Genomic DNA, 16,275 nt, shown 5'->3' with positions numbered 1-16,275 from the left:
CTTCGTTGTATGTTGTGGCTGACCTGAATAAAGGCCCGCATTGAGCACAAATGCGACGAATTATAACTGTAGACGCGTTCAAAACTGGCGTGCTGCCTTCACCCCTCTAACGAACCATACACGAGTGTTAACTTGAGTAGACCAGTAGTCGAGTGTCATCATCTTTGCTCAGCTTCAAGAGAACTACAAACATCATGCGTGGTAACTCAAAAAAATGGTTTAGCCTCCATCGATTAAGCTTCCATAGGTTACTCGGGTCCAAATTTGTGCGGAGAATAGGAAGATGGTTGTACCACACTCAACTCATCCCAATCAACCCTTGGATAATTTGACCTCGAACATAAATACCTTCTAGTTTTTTTTTTTTGGTCGGTCCTGCTCTAATCTTACTCTAACACTTACTCTCGTTCTTTGTCCCGCTTTCGGGCGTGGGAATCAAAACTCACTCTTGAAATGAAATCGTCCTCACCTCAATCCCCCTAAGAAGGTGGGGATTTGAATCCCCCACTTCCTCCTTTCAAGTTGGAAGGGTGGCCACTAGAGCGAACCCCAAGTGATTAAATACCTTCTAGTTCAGAAAACCTAAAGTTCAATGCATCATTCATCACTTAAGAAAATTAGGGATCGAATCGGACTTCTAAATAAGAATATCATATGCATGATTCGCATTTGTAATACGTTTAGGTTTCATGTTGCTTTTCTTTTCATTTTAGGACTAACATTTGCCATTGGGAGCCCCAGATGAACTTGATAAGTGGCCCGGCGAAAGATTCAGTGCCATTTTTTTTCACTTAGTCAAATGTGGTGGGGCCGAAACGGAGAAAAACCAAGAAAAAGGAGGAAGACTAGGTCAATAAACAAGGGAGGTGGGCGCCCAGTCAATTAAAGGGGGCCAACAGCTCCCGAAGCGAAAAGAGGGAAAGAGCGGAAAGAAAAGAAGGGAAAGAAGAAAGAAGCAGGTTTCAGCCGCGCAAGTCAAGGAAGTTTCGCCAAGCCAAAAAGGAGGGTGGTTTCACGCGTACAAGTTAAAAGGAAGTTTCGTCAAGTCAGATTTACATCGCATCCCAACGTCCAACGTTCGATAAGTGTTTGCGCTTTCAATTCTTTCAATCAAAGTAGTTTTTGGAATTAGCAAAGTTTTCTCAAAATCAAGCTGCAAAGTATAAGTTTTGAGTTGATGAGTTATGGGATTTCATGGAAATGATGGATTGTGACACCGTGAAGTTGTGGAGTTTGACGGGAATTGTTTTAAAGCAATGGTGTTGTTGAAGTAAAATTTTAGGGTTTCATGTGTGAATTACGCGTTGCATTTAGATTTGAGTGAGAATCATTTTATTAGTGATTAAGCTTAGTCTAGTCGTTTCATAATTGAGGTGGAGGTTTTTTTTCAGTTTTGATGTTGATTTTCATTTAATTGTTAAGATTACGATATTGTTGCTCACATTAGGGGTAATCGGTTCCCGGTCCGATTCGATTCCACCTAGGAATTAGAAGCCAAATCTGGAGAATTGGTTCTCAATTTTTGGGATCGAGGACCGACTCGGACGATCCTAGGATTCGGTCAATCCAGTCCGGTCTCATAGAATAGATCACTTAGCCTAAAAAATTAAAAAATTCTAAAAAATATATTAGAATTGTTACTATTTTTGAGGTTGATCACTATTTTAAGAAATTAAGAATATATATATACACATATATTTTAAAAGAGTCAGTCTAGTCTGCTCCAATTCTGCCCCCCAAATCGAGAGCTGGACAAACAATCACCAGTTCCATTTCTATGGAAGCGAGAACCAGACCGATTCCTCTAGGAACCGAACCAAATAGGCCAGGCCCGGTGCACTCTGAGTAGTTTCTAGTCTGGGTGGTCCAACATGCTCACCCCTAGCTCGCATAACTATGCATTGTTTGGTTTGAGCATACCCAGATGAGTGGTGCTATTTCTTTAGTGAATTTATAAGTTCATGTCCTAAAAGTGATAAAGATTTGAGTATTGTGTGAATTATTAAAGTATAATTTTTGCATAATGTCACACCCCAAAACTAACAAGAGTGGGGGACACAGCCGCCCTTTCACCCAAAAAGATGCAATCTCAAACATAACCAATAATTTGATATCAACATATATATCTTGATCCATATATATTTTAGATAAAACAATAGATTGATTACAATATCATAATTTCTATAATCCATAATACATATATATACACACGCATCTCGGAACTCAGTCAACCCGACAAACTATCAATAACTATAATATAAAACTCCCTTAAGCCATACCTAATATACAATTCTTAAAAGTTTTCCACCGATAGCACTCTTGCCCTATATACAGCTATTTAAGGACTTGAAAACATGAAATACGAGTTAAATGAACAACTATAGTCTAGTGAGTAATACATTTCTTCTAAGCATATCGAGCAATTACTATACACATTCAAAATGCACACATAAACCCATTTACACCAAATCAAGAATACAACAAACTTCAAGATCAAAAGGGGTTATATATATTATAGCAGAAATACTCATTTATATTAGTAATATCGAAGACATCAATGGTCCAACCCACTTATCAATCTCAATACACATGTCAATGATCTATTCTAATGACCAATCTCGAGCTCAAATATCAAGCATGATCACGCATGATGCCCCGTGACAAGCGACCGAGCTCCCCCCATTGGCAAGGTCTCCATCTACATTGTCAATGGTTGATCCACAATGATAGTCTAAACTAGTATGCATACCTACAAGTCCCTTATTGGATTCACAGTAATATTAAGTATCAATAGCAATCAACAATAACATTCTCCATAATCCACAAAACAAAATCCAAAAACTATTTCATATGTAGCAATATATTTCACAAACAATTTTAAACTCCATTTTGTAGATTGGCTCACAAATCTATATATGTATAACATTTTGCAATACATTCCTTAAAACATTTATTAGACCATTCACCAACACGAAAATGTAGTAATTGTCCAATGTAGACTTTTATGCAACAAACATGTTTCTTTATAACTCATAATATATCGAATATTTATTGCTTTCAAGACATGAGTTTAGAAATTCATAGAATGTATAGCACTACCCATCTTCGAACGCCTACAACCAAACAACAAACGTTCCTCAAATTCTCAAACTCACGATCCTAACAAATAAGCGAGAAACAATGTTAAAATTGAGTAATAAACTACCTCAACTACAAAACGATTATACTGTGTTTAAACACTAACAAAACGATTTCTATACGCTAACAAATTGCTTACCAAAAACGATTATTCAAGCCATTCTTAACGTGAAACTCACACATGAATTCCTAAAATTTGGCTCTGACGTAATTGTTACTCTAAACCAATTCTTGACAAACCCTACAGTTCCATAATATCATAATCCACCGTTTTCATTGAATTTCAAAGCTCCATAACTAAAAAATGAGACTTTGCAACTCAATTTTCACAAAATTTCAAATTTTGACTAATTTCAAAAACTACTCCTACTAGAAGAACGTGGGGCGCAAACATTGTCCGAGCGTTGGTATACATAGTTGAGTTGACTTGGCCAGGCATTTGTAACAAACACACGTAAAAACCCATTTTCTTTTCCTCTCTCTTCTTCTTATTCGTCTTCTTCCTATTTTTGTCCTCTCTTTCCGTGAGCAGGCTCCTGATCTTATAATGCAATCCATTGTGTACCTTTGTTGACCGAGTCTTCTTTCTTTTTTGTTTTTGTTTTTGCTGTTTTATACTTATTCCCTTTGACATTTAAACTTTTTGAAAATCTCATATTTTACACAAACTCTGGATCAAATATTTACTACATTGTGATATTTTTGAATGGTTTGAAAATTATTTTAGGAAATGTGTTGTGAAATGTTATATATATGTTTGTGAACTTGGTTAATGAAATAAGTTGTTAAATGGTCTATGAAATATATTCTAGTTCAAGAAACAAGTTCTGAAATGATTTGAGAAATATTTTACAAAGAAGTTTTTTCGGTGGTTGAGCTGAATTGCAAAAGATTATATGTTTGTTTATGAAATGTACCTTGGTTGATGAATGAAGTTAAGAATATTTACAAGTCCTATTTTGAGAAATCAATTTGTAAAATTGATATGGATTTGATTCTTGATATTGAATGATGTGTTAATGCTCAATATTGTTGTGAGCCATTGAAGGGTTTGTGGATATACATACTAGTTACATTTCCAACATTTTTGGAGCTCAATTGCAAACTAACAAGAAAAGGTAGGCCCAAAATTAAATTTCTAACAATGCGGGAGCTTGAAAATAGCTTGATAAGCTTGACAACATGCTTTTCAAGAATAAGAATTTCGAGACTTTGGACAATAAGTCAAGCAATAATTCAAAAATTGTGAGAATCATATGAGATTTGGACATAATAGATAAGGTGACATCACAAGATACCAAATGGCATGATCTAGAGCCTCCACATGCCACCTTAATTCACAACCTTTGTTCCCCTTTCTATAAAACATTCGGATCAAATTATAAATTCTCAAATAAAACACCATTTAACCTTGCAAATGGACATATAATCTGAATGGTACATCCAAATGGCTGTTTCAAACAAGATTCCATTTGCTAACTTCGCAAACGGATCGTCGATTATAATCGTGGGTCCTCTCAAACCAATTCTTCGCATGACATGGATTCATTTTAAGTGTTTAGACAATCTAAAAACATTATCTATGAGTTGCCACTAGTCTCTTTGTTGAGGGCCGACTAAATGCCCAATAAGGGAGGTAATCAAGGGTAGAGAGACCTCCCTTGATTTCTGCAAAATTAGAGTTCTGTGGGTTCGGAGACTTGGATTATGCTAAGGATTTTTTTAGCGCATTTTCGGTACCTATGATTTTGGTTGTTTATCTAAAGTGGTCAAACAATCTTTTTTACATTTTCATGCAATTTGTTTGGAAGGAAAAAGTGACCATGTATGGATAATTATTTCTTGCAATTCTATGCTAACTAATAAATCACGCAAAAAATGAAATTGTAGTATGGGAAAGTAAACGCCCAAGAAAGCATGTAAACAATTGTTCTAAGTGCAAGAAATGAAAACTTGCAACTCATCGAGTATTTATACATCATAAATTGAAAACTAGAGACATATGTCGGGGAATAAATTGATACAAATGAACAAATGTCGGTTTGGACATCGACCATACTGCCATCTTCGAGCCTTCTTGGCCATGCCTATTTCAAGTCGTTTTGACAATCTAATACTAAACTATGCAAGCAATTTGAACAATGCAAATAAGCACAAAATAAAGATAATCGAGGATACAGACAATAACATTCAATGAACCTATAAAACTCATTCAAATGGTCTCAAATGGCCTTAGGGCGGCCTTTGATTTGCATGTATAGGCCCATTTTGAAGACACATATTTGATTAATTTATGACCAATAGAGATTGGCCATCCTTGTGTTCACAAGCAGTGGCCAATTCCATTTTGGCCCACATTTGGATCTAATTGTGTTCCAAGGATAACCCGCAATAATACATCATCCCTAAGTCATACACTTAAAATCCACATGTGAAAAGAATGAAATTGCATGCATTTAGGCCAACAGGCACCGTTTCTCTTTCAATCAAGCAATGTGAAGTAAACCAAGACAGGTCACTTAATCAACATAGGACAAGTTGTGGCTATTTCAATCTTTACAATCAAGGACAATAATTTTGTATAATTGCAAAGGAGTTTTAAAAGGAAGATTTTTCATCAAGGACATCAATTTTGTTGAAATTATTAAACAAGTTTGATGTTCTTGGGAAATAAATTCTAGAATTCAGGTGACGGATAATTCAGCACACCAATCGAGTTCCTTAAACGACCAAACGTGTGTTAATTTCAACAAAATTGACCTCAAAAGAAGCTGAGATCATCACCTTCAACTTTCGTGTTTTGAAGATTTTCAAGTAGGAATATTAACTTCATCGAAATTATGAAAGCACCCTTACATATCCAAGAAAAACTTAGGTGCGGAACAAACGACACTCTAATAATGTCATTTGTATGCCTTAGCGATTTTCAAATTCAATGAAATTAATGTCAAAATGAAGTTTGAAATGTCCTCATGAAGAATAAAATTTGAGATTTGCATCACAGAAATTTATAAAAATTCAAAAATTACTGATGGTCAGTTCTGAAAAACAGAATTTTCAGAGTTTTCTGGGACTTTATAACACTCATGAAATATAGAAAATGACATTTTTATTTTCTGAAACATCTTGACAACAAAGATCAAGATATAACAAGAATCTTTCATGGAGACATCATTACCAGATTCAATTCACATGATTTTACAAAAATCGGGGAGAGCATGCCAAGGTCATTTTGGGACAGCAATCTCACAAACAGAACCGTGTTCAAATCAAGGCAATTCTCATCTATCTAATTAACCTCATTTTATTTGAAAATTTTATGCAACACAGATCTCAGAAGTCCTACAACTTTTATGGAGAGACATAATACTCCAGATTCTCATCCCACAATTTTGTAAAAATTGCAAAACTCATAAAAGCCAGTCCGCAAAACAATTTTACTGAAGCTAACATGGATGATTTATAGGTGTTTGGATCTATCAAATCATTTTCAAATTTCATGAAAATTTTATTGTAAATCTGGATCTAATGAACAACTTTCATGAAGGTGCCGGCTTAAAAATTCTAACACAAAAATTCCTAAAATATTGACAAACAACAAACGTCGGTTAGACAAGGAAAACCAAAACAAAACATTCAAAACAGAACATGCAACATTCCAGATCTGATAATGATATTTCGAAATAAGTTTAAGCTAGCAGACGATGCCAGGTCTAGAAGTATAATATATCAAATCAAAGCTTAGTAAGCATAATTCGAATGTCTAGAACATATGTTCATAAGATTTCATCATTTTCTAGCTCATATCCTAGCTCGAAACAGATCAGTCCATAAGTGCTATGAATTTTCAGAATAGGTAATCAATCATCATCAAGCAATGAATCATTCATCACTCATCTTAGCTCATTCAAATCATCATTCTAAGCACATATAATCACCTAGATATTAAATCCTAGTCCCGATCATCTAGAATGATCTCACTTCATCAGATTCAAAGGCTAGAGGACTTTACCTTGACGCGATTGATCTTCAAGCTCAATGAGTTATTGGCCACCGGATCTAGCTCAAGTCCTGGCTGAAGTAGTTTAGCAATGATCTAGATTTAGATGACAAGATTCGAGTAAGTTTGTGTTCGAATCAACTTTACAACAATCGACAAATGAAGATTAAATGAAAAGGAAGATGATCAAGGATGATTTGTCAAGAATCAGAGGAGCTCCGGCCACCACAAGGTCATAGATTCGTCAAGGCTCGCTGTCGGAATGATCAGAGCACCTATGGACTACCGTCGACCGCTGGATGATGGTTGCGAACTATTGGATTCCACCTTCGACATGGAGATCGTCACTCGGTCTAAAAAGGAAATGGCGTTGGCCTAGTAGGCTTTGGCAAGAGGCGCGGGCGGCAAGGCTTACCACAGGCAAGGGGACACCGTGAGGGAGGTTGGCGCGTCAGTGTTGCTTGAGGGAGAACGACACGGTCGGTTGGGAAACGGGAACAGAGAGAGAGAGAGAGAGAGAGAGAGAGAGAGAGAGAGAGAGAGAGAGAGAGAGGATATCTGAAAAATGAATCCTCTCTTTTGAAATTCGGAGGGAAAAGTCTTATATACCTAGGTCAAGATTGAATCCTTGAACAATGGCTAGGATTTGATCTATGAAGAGGGGCTAAGCGTGATTGGCTAGGATTATTATCACGTGGGTTAATGAGATGTCACATCCAATGGTCTAGATGATATTTTGATGAATGGCTAGAATTACATCTCATCTTGAACCAAAAATTGAACCAAGGACATTTGGTAATTTTGATACCCTAAGGGCATTTGGTTAATTTCACTACACTAGGGAGTGGGCTAGCCATTGGCTGGTCAAAAAGACTAAGGCCATGTACCATCCAAACATGGCCAAATTCTGATTATTTGTTCCTAAAATCAATTTGGGCCTAGAATCGTGTTTGAAATTTTTGCTCCCGAGAACAGATTGGGAATAGAATCAAGAACCAAAAAAAAAAAAAAGTTGATTATTGTTCCGAAACAAATTTGAGAATCAAAACCAACAACTCTTCTTCTTCCCTTCGGCTATCTCGCGACCGTTGTCCACCACCGCTCACCACCGTCTGCCGCCGCCTACCGCCGTAGGCCATTGGCCGCAGCCCCGCCGATGGCCAGGTGGGCCTCGCCTAGCCCTGGCGAGGCCTACTTGGCCACCGGCGAGGCTAGGCAAGCCTTGCGACTCCCCGCTAGTGGCTAGGCAAGCCTCGCTCGGCCCCATTGAGTCGGCCAGGCGAGGCCGAGCCTCGACGGGGCTAGGCGAGCCTCACCCAGCTTGCCGACGAGGGCCGGCCTCGCCAAGGGCCGGCGACGCTCCGTGAGGTCGCCGGTCACAAGAAGAAGAAGAAGAATAGGAGAAAAAGGAAAAAGTAAAAAGTAAAAAATTATTTAAAAATTAAAAGAAATTGATTTGGAACATAATTAATGAGCATAGACGGAACCAAATGCAATTCTATTCCGTAATTAGAAATTTTGTACGCTTATAAAACGACTTAAAATGCTTAAAATCAGTTTTCGGGAACAAAATTAAAAAAAAATCATTTCGATCAAAATCTACTCCCGGAACAATCGTTACAAACGCGCCCCTAATTCCGCCGTCGAAAATGGTTGGAGACAGCCATTAAACGTCGGTCCGCCAACGCCAATCAAAACCGGGCTAATCAGGTCGGATCAGGTTGGACCGATTTGGTTCTAAACCTAATTTTGTCCTATTTTCATGGATTTGTCCAATTAAAATGAAATTAAAATTATCCCATGCAAATTGGATTAAATTTAATGCAATTGGATTACTTCAAAGCTGTCAATTGTACACAAAATGACTTAATCAGATTAATTTCCACTAAAATGAGACCGCAAGCTAAACTAACATTTGTAATTGAACTCTATTAATTGAAGCTTGCTTATGGCAATTGGATGTTAGTCTAGAATGGACCGAGTCGAATTAGCTCAATCAAAACTCATTTACACGATTTTGTAACTTTTAGATGGGCTCAATCTATCAAATTGAGAAGTTTTCATGTAAATTTGCCAAAATTAATGTTGGCCATGGATAGCCACTAAGAAATTATGCTCATTGGACGCATCATGTCACTAATCATGAAGAATGACTCAAGACCCTTGATTAGGGCTAAAAATAAAAAAAAATTATCCCAACATGCCAAATCACAAAATTGGTCGAGCGAGTGAATGTGAAATGATCTCTAGATAATATGTCATAAAATAAATTAAGCCAAAATATTATTTGAAAAGAAGTAATTTTATTTTTGGTTGATTTTGAACCTAAATTCGAAAAAAAGAAATTGGAAAAATAGATTCTTAATCGATTTTTGATAAATTTTTGTGGCTAAAGTCAAATTGAAGAAAAAATAAGATAACTTGTGGATTTTCACATTTTTCAAATTTTTTTGGTTAAAGGAATTAATCACTAAAATGTTAATTTATGGTCAAACCTTTGATTTTCTTTTTCAAAAAATTTTATTGCCAAAATGAAATTGGAACTATCTGGGAACTTTTTGTACAGATAGCCAAATTTTGACGAGGATTGATTTTTTGGTCAAAAGGTTACAAAAAGTCAAACTCAAAATCAATTTTGACTTTTTAATTTTTTGATGAAAATAATTAGGAAATTACTCATAAATAAAGGGTCAATGAAAAAGAAATAAAAAAACGACACTTTGTGTCTACTTTTTGCCCGAGAAACGAATTCCGTCGCCATCGGAAATCTTAATTGATTTCCGACATTTTACTTTTGATGACATGTCAACTAAAAATAACGTGTCAACGCTCATTGAAGAACACTTAATAAGGGTCTCCGCAGATTTTGTCAATGCCAAGGTTCCTCAACAGCAGCCATTGTGACTCGTAAGAAAGTCCGTGGAGAATAAGCAAGTCAGGAAAAAAAAAGGTACATCCAAGTACATGACAATGCCCAGGACATCACAAGAAGTGTAACACAAAGTGTGGACGCACAACTAAAGGGAAATGAAAAGAACCACAATGTGCTCATAAGAAAAATTAGATCAGTCCATCCACACTTCGCTACTAGGTATTCACGATGCTAATCCGCCAAGTCTAATGGCAAGAAAACCAACTTTTCCACATGTGACAAACAAAATAGTCCACAACCCAGCATTTGGATGAGATACTATTGTTGCAGTTAGGGGTGTGCAAAAGAACCGACCTCCCGGATCGAAACCGCCGGAAGCGGTGGTTCTTAACCGATCCCCCGTTCGCCCACTTATGAAACCGGTGGGTACTAGTCCGGTTCCCGATTCTATAAACGGATTCGCCCACCCGCCCACTCAGACCGGACCGATTATATTATAACAATATATTAATTTTTAATATTAAAAAAAATGAAATTAACAAATTTAAAATTTAGAACTCGAATTACCATATTGTCTCAATTCACTACTTTCCTACTCCATCTTGTCTCTCTCAGTTCAAAATCTCCCCAGCTCCCTCTTTCTCTCCGATTCACCTCCGGATCTACTCATCTCCCTTTGAGTCCTAGTCTGAACTCGGCGAAACAGTAAGTTGATTCTCTTTTCTTCCCTCAAACTTGAACTCTCGTCGCCACCTCCGCATTCATGGTTACTATTGTCCTCTTCGTTGTTGAGCTCGTCCCGCTTCTACCTTCCCTCTTCCTCCTCTCCCTCCTCAAGCTTCTCCCCATCATCCTTATCTTCGGGGACGGGCGAACTCCAAGTCTAAGAACGGTTCATCGTCCCCGTTGTCCTCCTCATTGTTGGTCTTGAGGGAGGAGTGGGAAATGGCGGAGACAGTGGCGAAGATGGTGGTGGTGGCTGGGACGGAAGTGGAGCAAGGGTAGCAACCATTGCCGCCGTGGACACCGCCACGACGCTAGTACTTGAGGAGAATAAAGCTACCATGGCAGAGAGCTAGAATAAGCAAATGTGGGGAGGTGAAAAGAGGAAGGTGCGAAGGTTAGACCGGTTCTATGGATCCACCAAGGAACCAGACCGGACTGACGGTCCAGTTCCCGGGTGGATCCATGTAACTAGCGGGCGATTCCCAATTTCAATTTTTTTAAACCGGTTCTTAGTGGGCAATTCCTGGTTCTAGGTCGGGAATCGCTACCCGGACCATGCACACCCCTTGCAGTTTCTTCTCGCAACTTATAAACTGTGGGCAAACTGTAAGTGTCCACACATTAGAATCCAGCTATTGTTATCCTGCAGATGTTAAAAAAAGGGTACACTGCAGCACCGGACAAATAAGTAAAATATATTGCAACTCTGGTAAACTTCATTCTCATAATTGGATATATACACATCATTGTTCCTCTTCCACCCTCCCATTCTCAATTTATTTCTGCAAAAACACATAAAGTGAAAGATTAAAAAAAAAAAAAAAAAAAAAAACAGATCCTATCCCCATTACACCATATAATTTGATGCAGCAGCTAGTCAATCCTAAGCAGAAATGGTCCTGCAAGAAAATAGACTTGTAAAGCATTCATCTTTCCAAGTATGTTCGACAGCTAACATTCTCCTTGAACATAAGCTATCATACTGTAATTGTTCAATCTCCCTAGAATTGGCATGAAGTTCCAAGCCTCTGTCTCTGCATATGACCCATGCTCGCAGATCTACGACTAGCAAAAGCAGTTAATAGCATCTCCTGAAAATTTTCAAGGAACTGATCCCACTCTTCTTTATCCATATCAGCCAACTTAACAAAATTGCCATTTGCAGGTAGTTGCTCATTCACACTCCTGTTTCCAGATGATGTACCAGCCAAATAGCCGGTCCCCTGCCAGGTGCCCAGGTGCTGCCAGCTCTTCTCTCCATTGTGAACACACTTTAGTGACTTGTACAACTTAGAAAAGCGTAGCTCTAGGTTTCTTGTGAGGTCAGTGTGCTTGTATGTTCTTAAAGCTGTGCTGTCATTCCCATTTTTAGTCCCCTCTTCTTCTTCATTATCCTCTGTGCTCTCCTCCAGCTTTGACAGTGGATTACAACCATTTCTAGCTTTTCTGCCAGACCAAAAAGGTTTCGTTTCCAAAATTTCTTCTATGTTAAACATGCATTTTAGTTCTTCACCCTCATTGTCAGTGTCAAACTGAAACTGGTTATCATCTTCTGGCTTAACCTCTTCAAACGCTACTTCTCGCTTGTCTAAACGATGCCTCGCCTCAATGCAAAAAGACTCAAGTTCACTTGGTTTCTCCTCATGGCCACAAAACTCCCTACTCATCATCTCACCAATTTCTGAGAGACAAAATCCAAAATCCGCTGCTTTCTTTAGGAAAATTGTGCAAATAACCAAGACACGACGGGAAGCCTCTCGGATCATTGGCAACTCCATCCTAAGCATGTCAGAGTCCTTATCCGGGTCAAGATTGCTTATGTACTCAAGTTCATCCTCAGAGAAAGGGATTGATGCCTGTGGCCAATGTATCCACTCAAAGTATGGGTCCTCCAAGCTTTCTGGAAGACACAGTCCATGATCAATGGGAATAAGCTCCATGTCAGCCAGGCTGCCAGTCCCTTCAAGCTTTCTAACCAAGAGGTTTCCAGCATGCCTGTCGGTGTTTAAAATTCGAATATCCAGTATTCCTATCCTATGAACTGCAGAAACAGGAAAGCTTGATGTTCCATGATCACTTGCATCAAAATCATGAGGGATGAATTGCTGCAGTGAAGCAATCTTGCTGATCTGCTTCTTAAAATGACACTTATTTATACTCACCCCATCATTTACATTAAAGATGGAGTGGGTGACCTTCACAAGCACTGTAAAGGGTACATTTGCAGAATGATCATGGTCAAGTAGGTAAGCCGCCACTTCTCTAAACCCTGTCTCACCAACTCGTACTGAGCGCTTCAATCCAGGTTGTCCAAGAGCTTTTCCCACAAAGCCCTTTGGATTGTTAGGAGCATAAGGTTCCTCATCTGTTGGCTTCACAATAGCAATGTTATCTCCATCCGTGTTTCTGAGATAGTACGCACCACCAAGACCACTACGAACAGGAATTGGATCAATACCATTCTTCATAGCCTTCACAATCTCCTCAATTAACTTTTTCTTTCCAGCAGAGCTATCAAAACATTTTAATAACTCAATCGGACCACTCTGATCACTCTGGTGAAGATCTTTCCCAGTTGGTGAGAGACATGGAGTGGAAGCGCTTCTGTGCAAAAAGTTCTTCGCAAGAAGCAAGGGAGAATCATTTCTAACAGCACTTAGATCATATCTTAACACCATATCTCCATAAAACAATGAACACTCTTCGGTTGGGACATCGAGAGCAAGCTGCAATCTCCTCTTTACTGTATGAGCATTGTCGCTCCTGTCTAATTCTATGCCCATGACACAACCAGTTTCAGTTTGAACAAAAACACGCCTTCTACTAGAAGGCTTCCCGTCCATCCTCTCCCCACCAGACTCGCCTCTCAAAGTCCTCTGAGGGCAGCAGCCAATTAAATATGTACAGATATTTCCAGATCAGGAGAAACAAAAGGAAGAGAAGTAAAGGATCATCCACTGCTGTCAGAGGAGGCAGCAGAAGAGAGCTGCTCTCTGAAACAGACAACCACCACAAATGCCAGCAACAAGTGAATCTGGGATACCTTTGTATATATGAAAACCATTTCAGCTTGGCAATGGGTTGAATCTAATCAGTTTATCTTACATCTGATCAGAAATGCTGGGAGGTGTAGAATTAATCAGAAAAAAAGGCTACATTGGAGACTTCGGCGGATATAGCTGGCTGAATAAAAAAAATACTAAATGTCAAAAGGATTGATGAGGAGAGAGATAAGGTGAAGTAAATGCAAATCAAAACATTTATGTTGGATCATAAAACTTTCTCCTACGAGTCAAAAACAGTAAATGCTTTAACAGTCTTGTCAACCTCCCCAAAATCCTAGATCGACACTCTTTTTAGGAGTCTACATTGCCAGAGCGTATGCAATCCTTTTAGTTTATTACATGCATAGCTATATGACCTATCCCATTGTAGAACCCCACTGAAAATAAAACCTAAAGTGACAGGAAGACCTTCTTAGGTTGGCTTAATAAACCAAAAAACCTTCATCGCACTCTTAAAAATTAAATTAGTTTCCCAAAAATGCCAGGTTAAGGCAGTCTTCACTGAAGTCTGGTTATCAAAACCACAAAGTTATTGGGAAAATTTCCATATTCCAAGTTCCATATAAGTAATACATTGCACCACGCGCATTTTCACTTTCTTTGTGATAGAGGAAAACAGAAACAAGGCAAAAGCATTAGAGGCAAATCAGCATGAACAACTGCAAAAGTCTTATAGCCCGAGAAGGAATCAAGTTCAATCCTAAATGACCATCGCATCACATCTCCAGTATATGCATACGACATATAACTTGATCTCTTTTCCGACGGTCAGAAAAGTTGGTTGCTCACTGTTTCACACCTTGATGTCCCTATACTACATTTCAGAATTGTATTAAAATCTAGAGACGACTCCCTTGGGTTGTCACAATCTTATATGATCTCTATCACCTCTCTTACACTCAGAAACAGGAATACCATTCTATCAAGGAGAACGAAAACAAGGCATGTCATTACCTACTAGAACATTAGTGTTAAAAAAGAAGCAACCGCAAAAACCCAATATCAGAATAAGAAAGAAAACAGAGACAAACTAAATACTAAGAGAGAACAGGAGTGTTCACCGAGAAAGGATTCTTGCCCTTGAGTCAGCCTTCAACAGGGCTAATGGAGAAGTAGGCCTCACTGCCAAATATCCACAAAGCCAACCTTGGATCATCCCTTTGTCTGCTCCTCTAGGCACTCATATTATCTGAAACGCAGGCATTCGGCATTTAAGGAGAAAACCCAGAACAAGAAAAGCGAAATGCACAGCATGAATTCCCAACCTCGACGCTTAAAGTACACGGCGAGGAAACTGTTATGAAACCCAATTCCATATGATCCATTAATGGCTATAATTCGACTCCGAGGAGCCAAAAAACCGAAACTTTCATCACTTAATCCGAGCTAATGAGTTACGATCCGCCATCAAGACGCACGCGCACGCTCCGAGAGAGAGAGGGAGAGAGAGAGAGGGATCAAATGCGAGCATTAAAGGGGCTTCAGAACCATGAAGAAGAAGAAGCGAAGAAATGCTGACGCTTCCCGCCGACGAGCAGAAGCTCATCATCGGCGACGGAAATGCGATTGTGATCACACAGACCCCCGCCCGTTCAGAAATCAGACCAAATTCGACGATCGGAAAACTCGCTACATCAGTCCAGGGTTCGGATTCTCCGGCGAGTTCGCCGGCGCAACCGAATCTACTCACCGGAGGAGTGGAGGCGGCGGCGGTGCCGCCGACGAGCGATCCGCCGCCGCGGGAAGGGACGGCCGAGATTCGCTACGGTGAAAGATGAAGGGCCGAGATTCGACGATGTTTCCCGGGCCGGGAACCTCTTTTTGTCAGTCGCCTGTCCCACTCGGTCCGAAGCTTCGAGATGTGCCCATGAGTTAAAAGTAACTAGAATTTACTATTTGGTTAAAAAAAAAAGAAAAACTATTAAATCCTTTTTTCACCATCAATTAAAAAAGAAGAATATTTAAATCATTAACAATGGATGCAATAATATCCTATATTACTATTTAAAACTAATTAGTACTCACTTTACTTTTTGAAGTTGGAATTTCCTGTCAATTTGCCTCGCGTGTTTTATTTTGTAAATATTCAACATCTTTGTCGGAGTGCATTTTTAATAAAGTTTTTTGTTTTTATTTTTAACTGAATTCCTGACATTTTTAGAAAATGTAACATAGAAAAAGAGGCGCAATAGTTGATGTTGATCTTGACATTTGCCAAATGATGGCCGAAAGTAAAAAATTAGGTGGATCTAAGCCACTTAAAAACAATTAGGTGGCTCTATTGATGATGAATAATTGAATATGTGGCTTGGTTAGAAATAGAAGCAGGTGTGAGAAATCGGCTAGCATATAATGGCACAATTCAATTACGCCAAAATAAACCAGATTCATCATGTTCTTTTTCTGCAACTTCTTGGACTTAGCTGAGGCACCAGATTTTTTCAATCCCTCATCTCAATCTTTCCAATTTGCTC

At 38.8% G+C, this 16,275-nt stretch overlaps 1 protein-coding gene across 2 annotated transcripts; it reads right to left on the bottom strand.

Moving 5' to 3' along the window:
- Positions 1-11,432: 11,432 nt before the first annotated feature.
- On the bottom strand, positions 11,433-15,658 carry LOC104422054 (phosphatidylinositol 4-kinase gamma 7). Of its 2 annotated transcripts, none has more exons than XM_010034273.3 (3): positions 15,067-15,658; positions 14,863-14,990; positions 11,433-13,919 (listed from the first exon to the last, which is right to left on the bottom strand). In XM_010034273.3, the coding sequence occupies exon 3, from the start codon at positions 13,577-13,579 to the stop codon at positions 11,738-11,740; it is 1,842 nt and encodes a 613-aa protein (XP_010032575.2). In that variant the 5' UTR covers positions 13,580-13,919; positions 14,863-14,990; positions 15,067-15,658; the 3' UTR covers positions 11,433-11,737. The 2 variants fall into 2 exon arrangements, with proteins under 2 accessions (XP_010032575.2, XP_010032574.2); XM_010034272.3 differs by having other exon boundaries at positions 15,492-15,658.
- Between the last annotated feature and the right edge of the window lie 617 nt (positions 15,659-16,275).

The sequence above is a fragment of the Eucalyptus grandis genome, chromosome 10, assembly GCF_016545825.1.
Source record: "Eucalyptus grandis isolate ANBG69807.140 chromosome 10, ASM1654582v1, whole genome shotgun sequence".
Classification (NCBI taxonomy): Eukaryota; Viridiplantae; Streptophyta; class Magnoliopsida; order Myrtales; family Myrtaceae; genus Eucalyptus; species Eucalyptus grandis.
The sequence above is the reverse complement of the archived record's forward strand: the minus strand, read 5'-3'. Positions and strand labels throughout refer to the sequence as shown.

Coding starts and splice junctions, on each gene's coding strand:
- LOC104422054 (XM_010034273.3), bottom strand. CDS start 13,579: ATGGACGGGAAGCCTTCTAGTAGAAGGCGTGTTTTTGTTCAAACTGAA.